The sequence below is a fragment of the Atractosteus spatula genome, chromosome 11 (genome assembly GCF_055471065.1).
Source record: "Atractosteus spatula isolate fAtrSpa1 chromosome 11, fAtrSpa1.hap1, whole genome shotgun sequence".
Classification (NCBI taxonomy): domain Eukaryota; kingdom Metazoa; phylum Chordata; class Actinopteri; order Semionotiformes; family Lepisosteidae; genus Atractosteus; species Atractosteus spatula.
The window spans coordinates 34368798-34381733 of NC_142716.1; the positions used below are offsets into that span (position 1 = coordinate 34368798).

At 41.7% G+C, this 12936-nt stretch overlaps 1 protein-coding gene across 1 annotated transcript; it reads right to left on the bottom strand.

Annotated features, from left to right (window-relative positions):
• Window positions 1–820: 820 nt before the first annotated feature.
• LOC148823910 (uncharacterized) lies at window positions 821–5601 on the bottom strand. The gene is made up of 2 exons (XM_088927098.1): window positions 5565–5601; window positions 821–3807 (listed from the first exon to the last, which is right to left on the bottom strand). The coding sequence occupies exons 1-2, from the start codon at window positions 5599–5601 to the stop codon at window positions 3461–3463; spliced, it is 384 nt and encodes a 127-aa protein (XP_088783224.1). The 3' UTR covers window positions 821–3460.
• Window positions 5602–12936: the final 7335 nt, after the last annotated feature.

Below are 12936 nucleotides of genomic sequence, written 5' to 3' on the forward strand. Positions count from 1 at the left end.
TCACAGCTGAAAAAAACTTCTATTTTAGCATCTAGTATGTGTACTCTAGTAGATACAGCTCAAGAGTTCTAATGACAGAGAACTAATCTTTAACAACAGTGACGGAAATTAAAACATAGCTGATATAAACTGGGGGAACAGACTAGGAGTGTCTCTTTAGAAGACCAGTAGAGAGAGAGGAAGGTGAGGGAGAGAGTGACTGAGTAAAAGACATGCCAAGTGAAAGAGTTATTCTGTAGTTAAACAGTTGTTATTGTTTGAATGGTTTGAGATTTGGAATTAGTTTCTAATTAGTAAAAAAGTTGATTAACAGTGTAGTTAGGACGCCAAAATAGGGAGTTATGTTTTTGTTTTGGTTGTTCGATTACAAGATTATCAGCCTGTTAAAAGGAGCAGACTGACTCCAGATCTGTTTTGGAGATCAACAGAACTTTTGTTAATTGACCGTCTGACAAAGTGGATATATAGATATGCAATTTGAGACAGGACTGAAAATCAGGAATAGTTCTTCTCACACCAGGAGTTACATAACTGATGTGGAATAAGTAGTCTAGTAGATTAGGTAAATTGGCTTATTATCAGGAGGTTGGAAGAACTTCACTTCCAGTGACTCACTGTTACCCTCAGATTACTTAACCTCCTTGGCCTCCAAAGGAGATGTTAAGCAAAATCTGACTCACCAGAAGTAAATCTAAGTCTCTTTGAATGACTCTGTGAAATGACTATTAGCAGTGGCATTGCCATTTCTATTATTAATAACTTTGTAATTGTGTAGGAGTTTCACAAGTGGTGAGAAGGCAATGAAATTTCTGATTGTATGCATTGTTTTATGAAAATGCTTTATTAAATCATCCTAACTTTAATGACATTAATTTTCTTACAATATATAAAATATAGAACAATGCTTTAACAGCATACTTATTTCCACATATACATATGGAGTATTTGAAGAGAAAAGTAACACAGTCATCATCAGTAAACATTTCACAGAATTGTCTGAGTTCTCTGCCTGCCTACATTGCAGATTAGAACAGATTGCACAGACATTGTCTGAATTTATAAAACAGGAGAGGCCTGCTTCTTCACTCCATCTTCTCCAGTCTGTAAGTCTTTCCATTTTGCTAACAGAGAAATCTGAACTTTCTGCTATTGGATTTTTAGATGTTTGCCATTCCCCTGAAACTAAAGTGCGTTTGCAACTAAAGATCCTGTTATCCAGCCCAGTGCTTCCCAGATGTTTCATCTAATGGCACACCAAATGATTGTGAAACAATCTGCACAACTATTACAAGAAATCACATTTAATTTGAACTGAAACATAGACTACAATTTCAATGAGAAATATTTAACTTCACTTTTGTTGACTAGAGGTACAATGTGAACTGTGAGATTGTTTCAATGAAGATCTGAAGAACTGTTTAATATTTGGTTCAATGCAGGAAAGGGCTACACAAAGCTCCTGATCCATTCTTTGTAAACATAATGTCTTTAAATAAAAAGTTTTAAAAAAATAAACCTAATGTCTTCTGATTCCAAGGGACATTGTTGGTGAAGCCTGTACTGCTGCCTGCACAAACACTACCCTGGGGTGTGACACTTGCATTCATCACCAGACTGTAAACTGCCTCCCCTCTCACCTCCTGCACAGGAAAGAGCCTCCTCTTGGTAGAGCAGCAGCACTGCAGGAGTACTGTATGAGCTCTATTGTGCTGCTGAAACAGCACTGTCCTGTATTTCTTGAGTGCAATTGGCACTCTAACCCTAGGCTTTTCAAATGTTGGCTTCCACGCTAAGCTGTAAGTGTTAGAAGCGGGGCCCGAAATGGAAGCCTGCAGGATATTGGTTTATACTGTCTATATTTTTGCAGGACCTAGATGGTCAGAATGCTAAATGTGTATCCTGAAATTTAATGTCAGAATTTTAGAAGAGCACTTCACATATGTAAGCATAAATATTAGGCCTGCTAGGTTTACAATATTAAGAAGCAAAGAGCCTTGGAGCATTTCGTGAGCTGCTCAGCTCCTCTCCATCGTGCCCCAATGCAGCTTGCAACAAGAAGGCCAATGACAGACAGGCTGGAGTGGAAACGTGTGGAGAAGAGGCCCCTTCTGGTCCAGTTTGCAGTATGCAGAGCACAGCACAGTATAGCACAGCAGGGCGTTGTAGCACACCAGCTGTGAACATCTCACTGAAGAGGGTGAGAGTACAGGACAGCTGCTCATCCTGACGGTAACCTTATGACTCCGTGTTGACTGGGACACTTTGGGAAAGTATGGGATCTTAATATTGCCCTAATACTGAAATATGTTCATATGAAAACTGCATCACACCCTTCCCAAAATGAAAATGGGTGGTTAATTCCAGTGTGCAGTGAACATGTCAGACCGATCAATTTTCCAGTTCAGTATATAAAAACAGACCAGACATGAAAAATCCAAAACATTGTTCTGGGCTTGATCGCTGGCAGTGAACAGCTGTTCTGTATTGCTGATTAAATGCTGGTTTAGCAAATTAAAATCTTTCAATTGAAGGATAGTTTTAAAATCCTCTTCTGTCTCAAAGTGTCTTGTTGAACATGAAGTTATATGCTCACACTAATAACGCCCTTAATCACTGTCAGATTGCATAAGAACTGATAATATTGAGATTGAATATTGAGACTCTGTATGTTGTCCCAATATTGACTGTGCATTAAAAAAATGGAAAGACGAATGATATCACATTCCTTTTTTTTAACATAACCTTGCAGATTATTGAAAAGTGTAACTTCCGTATTCAAAACAGAACTGACTTAAGACTTGCTGCTGAGGTGCCATTAGTGATATGGAGAGGAGGTAAAAAGAAGGTTGTGATGTATGCTATCTTACCACACTATGGATTGCACTCCAGTACAGCACTATTAAGGCATATTGGGAACTGGCATTCAGTGCCACATTCGAAACACTGTCAAATCCAGCACTGCTAGCTGGGATACAGACATGCGTTGCAGAGAACCACACAAACCCCCCATAGTGACCCTGTTTCACTGAGACTAAAGTGCGTTCAATCAAGGTCGCAGGTTGCAGTTCAGTTAACTCTGCAGCATTCAAAATAAAAATGAAAGGCGGACTGATGCAAAATTATATTTTAACAAATAGCAAAAAATTATTGACTTGAATTGCAAATCACAGCAAGGTTGGGTTGTCCGTGTGTGGTGCTTTGTCTGTGCTTTTGTCTGTTTTCCCCAGACAGCTTGCTTACAGTTCCGTTCTGTGATTCGTGCAAAAAACAAAATTTGATCACTCCACATTTCAGTGCACATAACAATAAATAAATATGTTTAGAATAATTACTATTTACAGTTTTAAAAAGTAAAACATTTTTTCCAAAATATTACTTTTGTACATCACAATAATAATAAAAATAACAAGAATGTTAATAAATATTCAGCACTCTGGTTTTAGGAGTTCTTTTGAGCTAGTTACACCTCATCCTCTATGCATTGCCTCACATTCCCTACCAAGTACTGGAACCCCAGGGAGAGCTCATCCAGCCTAAGATTGGTGTCAGTAGTCGTCAGGTCCACAGTGATGGTGTCGCCCTTTTTGAAGTAGTGGATTGACTGGTTGTTCTTGCCGGTCACAGGGAAGTACAGTGGGTTGTCCCGCCCTCGCAGAATGAGGCTGGTGTCCGAGCCGACCTGTGGTTTTAAAGCCACGTACACCAGGTACGGGCCAGTGCAAGGGAACTTGATCTTGCTCTTGTTCTGGAGCTCGATCTCGCGACTCCATTCGATGTTGAACTGCAGGCTGGTGTTGGCTTCAGGCTCTGTAAGGAGATAGGGCTGTTAGGGTGACATGCCGTGATGTGAGGCCTGTGTGCTTAAGCTCCATCTTTAACAGAATGGCAAAAGATACAATTGTATGAAAATGAAAACATCTGCGAAAAACCCATGTTTACTAAGGTTCCAGCTGTGGTTCTGTGTGACAGCGAATGATAATAGAGCTGTAGACTTTAGGTGTGTGATTAAAGTTTTCAGACCATCTGGAAGAAGCTGGGTGCCTGTGATTGGGGCTCAAACCTCCTTTTACACACAAAACACAGCATAGACTGGAGGAGAGGCCAAGGAAACCCTCTACTAGGTCTCTTGTACTTGGCTCCAAACTCTGTAGGAGTATTCATACACCCCTGGCCCCTGGTACAACTTAAAGCAAAAGCTAATTACATTGAAAAAAATGACACAAATAGGTAGGTACTTCATTCCAGCACATGTTTTGCCCCATAGTAAATATAGTTACATTTCAATGTAATAACTATTAGTATTCCACGTTACATTAAGGAAGGAACTATTATTGAATTTGAAACATTTTTGTGTATTTCACTACAATAACCCCCTGATACCAGTGGGATTGTGAGTAATAACACAATATTGCATTCTTTACATTTGAGTTTATTCATCAGCAAAACATTCTGCCTTAAAAATAGCTCATGACTAGTGATATACTGTAATAACATAACACCGAGAGATTTCATTATTAATATAAGACTTGCATGTTAAGTCAGAAAAAATTTAAAAACTGGTATTTTGAAAAAGCAGTGGTGCACAGCATTTGAAAATAAGTGTGACTACATAAGGGCAAGCATCAAATCTATGTTTAAAGGTTCCTACAGTACATAGTAAGGCTGATCTGATGAAGAAAGGGCTAAATAGTTTTACTGTTGTGTGTAATGATTCCATCTTGTGATGTTTCTAGATTGTCCAATGGAAAACGTGTTTGATTTGGTTGTGATCTGACAGTGATCCATTTTCCTGGAATGACTGATGTAACACCCTCCCTTAATGGAGTGTGTTACTAAAACTGTTTTGTTTGTTTCAGATGATTAATTGCATTGAAATCAGAGCTGTACTAACCATGCAAGCACTGTCTTTAGCTTTAGTGGTCCTATAAAGGTTAGGAATCTTTAATGATGCCCAGTAGACCACAGATGCTCCCAGTACAGTATGGGGAAAACAAACAAAAAAACTCTGTCCTCAGTGAACCCTCAGATAACATTACTTTACAAAAATCCCCATCTGCATGCCCTCACGCAACCTAAAAAGCCATAAAATCCAGATTTGTCAAAATGTCAAAGGGCACAAAGAGAGCCACAGTTCCTAGAGCAGACTCAGTCCAGACGTTTTCCAAAGAAATCCCCCAGTCAGCATCATCGCAGCTGTCCCCGAAAGCACATAATGTGTGGAGATGCCAGGAAATGTAGTTGCTTTTTTTGGTTTTGTTTTTGTATTTGCCAGAAACCACCATGTTTGAAAATTAAACGCAGGCACCTGTAAGCTTTTAGCAGGTGATCAAACGTTTACTAAGGAGTCACTCAGCAGAAGAACTAAAAGAAAATGTTGGATAGTCAAAGGAAATGCCAGTCAGATAAAACATGACAGTGACTGGGAATTATGTTATGACATTTACAGAGTAATTTAATCTCATGTGCACAAGTGGATAAATTGGAATTACAGTACGTTCAAAATTAAATGCAAAGTAATGATATCTTTACTGACTGCATAAGGCAAATTTAAAAAATGTACTTACTTCCATGCACTTGCAGGTAGATGCTAGGTACTTTCATTCCCTTAGAAATAAATGAAAATGCAAAATTGTTAGGAAATTGTTTGCAACATTTGAAAACAATCCTTTGTGTCAAAGTATCCAATCCACTTTAAAGAAAGTTTTAATTTAGTAGCACAGTATGATATATGGATCTAATAAATGCATAGTAATACTAAACTGAATCTATTGTTAATGAAAGCTTGAGTTGCTAACTGAATTAATTAAGCAGTTAATAAGTAACTAATTCTTGTAAAATAATGTAACTTGACTGTAGCATTAATCCACTGGCATGAAATAAGATCCTGACAAATGGAAAGAACGTCGAGGTTGAATTGTGGCTATTGTGACCTGAAACTCAAACAGGTACAGCATGCACCTTTGACTCCACAGCCACTCTTCTGTATAAATCTCTGCACAATCGAGTTAGTGCCCTACTTCTACCCTGCGTGCCCTGTCATAGTTGCACTAACTCTGGGTAAAGGAATCAGTTATACAAGAACTCTTTGCACATTGAGCAGCAGGTGTTTTGAGACTCAGCTGACTAACACTAAGGCAAATTCTGTGGGATCTCTTCCAGAGACAGCTGGACACAGTGAGTCATATATTCACATGTTGTTTGTGATCTTTCTTATCTTCATAGAAGAAAGCTCTCCACATTATGGGAAATATTACTATAGTTTTTAAAGTCGTAGTAAAGACCTCGTCGTGTTATTATTAAATCTTGGGTAAAAAGATGTTTTCAGATCTAGGAGTCAATAGTTCTCAATGAAAGAGAAGAGTCATCTTAGTTCACCTGAGACAGGCTGTTGTGTGGTGTGGGAGTGTCAGTTGCACAGCTATGGTGGCACACCACTTTCCACAGTGGTAAAAGCACCTCTAGCAAGGTACTTTGGGGTCAGTCAACTGAAAGAATCTCCAAAGATGCTAAAAACATTCTATAAAATAAAGTCTTACAATACATCGAACAGCAATGATGTCACAGCTTTACCAAATACCCTCTTTATAATGTGGTTTGCAATGGCTGAATCATCTAGTGTGAATAAGTGCAAGTGCTGACAAATATCCTTGTACAGTGTGTCTGCTGGGAACTGAGGTGGACACCAGGGTAAGTATCCTGACAAATCGGATATGGGCTCAGGAGCACTGTCAAGATTCAGTACAGTGAGTGTGGAATTTCCCAGATAACAAGACTGTAATTTATTTCTGGGATGTGGATTGCGGTGTGATGTGGGGAGAGAGTAAGGCGCATGAGGGATGATATAGGGAGAGAGTGAGGGACATATGGGGTGATATGGGGAGAGAGTGAGGGCCGTGCTAATATCATTTATATTTAGTTTTTTTCCAGCTGTTTCCAATGTCACATTATTACCTGGCTTAAGACTTTCTGCAACTTGGGGGTGAAAAGCTTCACCTAAACTACTTTATTCACACCAAAAAAATGTTGGGGGAAAAGACAATAACCCCATAAAGGAATATGTTGTTTATTCTGATGATGATGATGGTGATTCCTCCTCCAGTCTTACTGTGCTCATTTTTCTTGTTGGCTAAAATTAGGGATCATTTTCATTCAGAGGATTTCACTATACTGTATTGTACAGTAGTTCTAAAGAAGAACCACATATCACTTTGGATGATATTCTTGTATTTTGTCTTGACCTGTTTTCAGGTCATCCCATTGTGTTCCACCTACTGTAAATCTATACATTTTAAAATTACTGCTGCATCAAAAACAATATTGTACAACTATATAAGGGCTCAAAGAGGAGTTCCACTTCAATCATAATGTAAGTTATGTAATGCCAGTGCATGCATGCTGACACTTTTTCTGTTTTATCTTGGGACATTCCATTGGATTTTATAATTAACTTTCACATTCAGTTTATCAGTGATTCTTTGCTAGGGATCTTCTCTGGCTTTTGCAGAAGCAACAGTACAGCTCTGGATTTTATCGTCATAGTTTTCCATTAAGAGCTGCAATTCATGGTCACTGGATTAAGACATGTTCTTCTGCTGTGGTCTTGTTGGTGTAAATGAAGGACGCAATGCTCAAACCTCCTGTGAACTTAAGTGTGGTTAGTCAGATTGTTTAAGCTTGAAACACTTTAACCAGATAAATTAAACCACAGTTTGTTTTTGTGGGAAAGGAGTAATCCTGAAGTCAATTATCAAATTAACTCAATCTGGCTAATTTGAATTTGAATTATCATAAATGAGATAATCTTTCTTTTTGAAACAGCCCCCATATCTTATTTTAACATCCTGCCGAGGTCACAGGCTCTGTCTCCTCTCTTTTACTCCCTGAATTTTTTTCTCAGGCCAAAAAACAATGCACCAGACTTTCTTCATTGTTGCCTACAAAAATGTGTAAAGTAGAAGTGTATAAAAGCTGTTGGCTATTGGAGTAATGGTCAGTTTCCCTCCAACATGCTGAAATGGATGGAGTGTTAATATAAATGTCACCTCTGCTGTCTTACGTATAGCATTTCCCCCACTACAAAGTAAATCAAGAGCTGGGTTCAGTAATGAGGGCTTGGATGGAATTAAATCTTAAAGGCACTAGTTCTGTAAAATGTTTTGTGTGAAGTGCTGATTTCATAATACCCTGAGAATAGTTTTCAAAAGTATCGTTCTCTGCCCATAAATTACATTACCAATAAGAAATGAGTTTGGTTCCTGTTTGTTCACTTGATGTGCAGGGAATAACTAAAGAACTTGTTTTCTCTGGGTCTGAAGGACTGTATGTTCCTATTCCACACAGCAATATAGACATGTCTGAATTCCAGCAGTCTCAGGAAGGTTGCTTATTGTAGCTTACAAACTCTGATTAGTTCACAAGGATTAACACCACCCAAGAATTAAGTGCAATGAAAAATGTTTGAGTGTTGTTCACCGAAAACTTGGCTTGGCTCAGCTTGGTCATTTGGTGACACCAGAACCAGATCTGTGCACTCTGATATACAGTACGTGAGTACATAACCTGGTAAGTTTTAGCTTTAAGGTGTTAGTTATAGGATTAGGATTAACAGGTGTTAAACTGTTAAATTGTCTCAGTGAACATTCACTTGTAGTTTTTTTGCCTTTTCTCAAGGTAAAGAGCTGGCAATGAAAGGAAATGGGAAAAGATGTGGGTCACTTCTCAGATTCTTGTGTGGATGTTCCTTGGGAATTACACTTCCTTGTTCAATATTTCAGTGACTTCACTGTAAAAATGCCACTTTCCAGTGATATAAACTTCTACCCCTTTCCCACCCGCATCCCCACCCCCATCTTACCTGGATCTCTTGTATCACTGAAGGCACCTGCAACACAGAGGAAAGCAGAGTCAAACACCAGCAGACCAGCTGTCATTTGCTATACAAATGTGGAAACATGTGGAGCAGCTTCTATTATGAAGCAGCAGCATCCCTGGAACAAGAGCCCACCCCAGTTCTGTACCTGGAAACACACACTCTTGTCTGACAGGTTGTGGTTTAATAGCGCTATGATCCTACAAGCATGGAAATAATGTGCTTGTTTGGGAAAGTGGCATTCAGTCCGCTCCCACCACCAACCTGCATCTTAGATGGGGGACAAATGTCAACGTGCGTTTTTAACTTTCCAAGCGACACTGTGGTTTAATATTGCGGAAAATTCCCCACATTAGTCACGTCAAGATGGTCCTGTCCCGAAATAGAACCCCTATTCATAACGGCCCTCATGCTGAAGTATAGGAGAAGAGATAGGTTCCCTGACGTGTTGCACACTCAGACCGAGCTCAGTCTCTTGCAGGGTCTCAGAAACCACATGCTTGCACGACTGTAGTTCCTTTGCATAGAACACTGGCTGGCTGGCTGGCTGGCTCACTCTGTTACACTGTGCAAGTGTGGCGGGTCAGTTAATTGCCCTTCACACCTTAACTGTCTGCTCACTCTTACCTGATTGCTTCAAGATGCTCTCCCTTCATGGGCAGTGCATGTGGACATGCATCTCCACTGATACTGATAGATACATGAAGTCTGCCCAGACATGCAAGAGTCTCTCTTACTGCAGGACACACATCTGCACATGCTGCTGCTGTGGCTTCAGCAAGGGGCATTCCTCTTTTATACAAAAGTGTTTAACACACACTTGCTGGGGCTTCAGCAGAAGACTTTTCTAAAACGTGCTGTACTTCTCCCAAGGAGTTTTCCCCTACCACTGACATGCTGCTGCCCTAGTAATCCTGCTCAGTATGAGAGAAACCACAGGTTCAGCTGTCGGGTTTCTGTGCTGGGCTGAGGAGCCACTGGTGCGAAGCTGCCATTTGTCGATTATGACTGAACACCTCTAAAACATCATCTCTCCTGAGAGGTTATGGATTGAGTGTGTTTATTAGTTTTGACTTGTTTGTTTGCTGCTGAGTCCCTGGGCTGGTTGTGTGGGGTGTATTCCTAAAAGACAGGGCGTGACCACAGACGACCGCTGCCTAGCACCCCCACAGTCAGTGGTGATAGTGGGGTCCAATGTGGGGGAAGGGGGAATTCCCACAAGTCACTTCACAGGCGTCAGATGTAAGGAGTGCCTGCTCTAAACATTGCAGCTAATGCAGTTATCTCTGCTGCTGTTAGGGTGTAAGGCTGATGACAGGCCACATCACATCATCTGTTATGTTCTTGTGTTCTTCCTCCTGGTACTGTTTGCCATTTACACTTATACTACAGTAAAACTGTTTTACAATATACTGGATTTATCACTTCTGCTTCTACTCATGTCAAAACAATAATGCTATTATCCGCGACATCACTGTGCAGATAGGTACATCAGTGTGAATCCTTCAGCGCACTACACCTGTAGCGTTGTGAACACTGCCATCTAGGGGACAGTGTGTTGGCTGCAGGTGGGTTTTGTTTCTGCTCAGTACCTTACAGTTTTGTTTCGATTGAGTGGTCTCAATCCATCAGCACACTGTTTTAATCTCCACCCATGTTTCAAAGACTGAGTTAGTTGTCAGTGGCCAGTAGATTGTCTGGTTTAAATAAACTGTAACTTGATACAGAAGAATATGTCTGCAGTTTACTTCTAATCGCTGTATATGAGCGTCGGTCGGACCCAAAAAGAAATAAAAACAGCACTTTATTTTTTTTCTGCCGAACATAACATCACGGTGGCGTGAAAAAAGTTTTTATTTATGCGATAAAACAACCTGTGTGGGCTTTAATGTGACGTGGCTTGGGTTTCCCCAGTATCTACCTAGTAACAGCATTACTGGACAGGGTAGCGATAGCCTTCTGGGTGTGATCCTTACGCTATTTATTATTTTGTTCTTAACGGGAAACGAATCGATCTATACACAGCACTCTCCCGTTCTGTGCGTTACCGTCCACTCAGCCCGGTTTGTCGTGCCCTCGGCTGCCGACCTCTGCTGTTGAAGAACCGTGATTCTGCACATAACATCCGCTTTCGAGTCGCTCTTTAACCCCGTTTTCACAGTTTCTCTGCCGCCTCTGCTGTCGATTGCCAGGAAGTTCTTCCCGGCGCATTTAAGTTCGGGCTTGCAAGGCTGTTGGCCAGGCACGCTGAAAAGAAAGGCGTGCCCTAGCGAGCGACAGCACTCCAGCGCTACTCGACTGGTTCGCGGAGTGTTCTACACGACCTGAACCCCAAAACTGGATACTTCGTTTCCGACACAGGAGGCTCTTTTAGTTGAAACAATACAAAACGTAAGGCGTTTTATTGTGGTTGCGTTTTCATTAAAATTATATTCTTCACCCAGTAATATCCTTTTCCCCGGTTTCAAATGAATCAAGATTTAAGTGAAGCTACAAGTAGTTTGTATTTAATTAAAGAAACACATCTGCGCAGTGGTAAGATTTTCTGAATATACACAGAACTCGTGACTGGAACCTGTAGGTCTGCTGTACACCCGCTTTTAGTGGTTTTCCTGCCGCGGGACAGTTAAGAAAAGACCGACAGGCGGTGCAGACTGCCCGCCGCAGTAGCGCGGCCGGCACTGGCGTGTGATTCTGTTCTGTCTGTCGCCCTCTTGTGGTCATTCTTGCAGCGGCAGCGCAGGAACAGGTGTCTCCTCCTGTCTGCACTGGCCAAGAGCCCGTTTACGCGCCAGGCTTAGCGCTGACTATCTTACCGACTTCACGACCTGACTCGTGGTCTGAGCACAATGCAACAATAATGTTCTGAAATATTTTGCATTCATACACTATAGCTTTTTGTTGGCTTTACCGCAGCCTCTTAATGCTGCCAATTTAACAACTAGCAAAACAAGATTATTATTTAAAGGCACCGGGTCCCTTTAATGTGTCGTTCATTTCCCTATTTTAAAAAAAAAAAACAATGCTAAACACGTTAATTACGTTTACGGACAAATGGCCATTCTAAGACTACACAAACACACAGCACGACCACCGGTGTAAACAACGAGACCCCCTCTAATTCATTAGAAAGCGGTGCAACTACAAGCACAGGCAAATTCATGTATAACTACGTCTTGGCGGACAGGAGGAAAGACCCGTTCAAAGATCCAGAGATGGGGGGGGGGACACGCATGAGATTGCCTCTGCGGAGCTTTCCGCTGACTACTCGTGCACGCGTGCTGCAATAGTCCCCGCGCACGGAGTGTCTCCTGGAGGTCGGGCGTCCCAAGTGTATCGCGCACCAGCACACCGGGGGCCCGTGCCTCTGGAGATGGGCTGCGCGACACACCCTCCCGCTCAGCGCGTTAGGCTCCGCACTACTCTTACCCGCCCTGTACTAGATTACACGTCTAGGACTTGTGACATGTGCCCCTAGCCACAAAATCTCGCCCTGGCGGAACTAGCTTCTGAAGTGAAAGCGCCCCTCCCCCCGCGCTTACACTCTCTCTACACTGGAGTGCAGCGGCGACTCCGGCCGGCCGTCTTCTGGCCCACACCGGGCGCAAGGCAGGGTACACCCTGGGCGGGACACCAGTCCATCACGGGGCACGCACTCGCACCAGAGCCAGTTACCCTCCCAGTATGTCTTTGGACTGGGGGGAGAAACCCAGGCACACACGGGAAGAACATCCACATTCCACGCAGATAGCACCCCTGGATTGAACCCAGGGGTCCAACGCAGGCATGGAGCCCCTGTTAGTTACCCGGTACAGACAGAGGACGGGTGTAACCGGGAGACTTCAGGCAGCAGTAAGGCATGTCCGCTCAATTTGTGGACACTATAGTGTTCGTTCAGGGATATTTATGTGGTCAAACTAATAACACGATAACAAAATATGAATAACAATATTTTTCCAACACAATAATTATAGTGGCCTTTAAAAACGGATTATCCTCTAATTTACTGCAGTGTGTTCTCTGCTGTTGCTGAGAATTTTAAAAAGAAATCTCTCGGTTTACAGGAA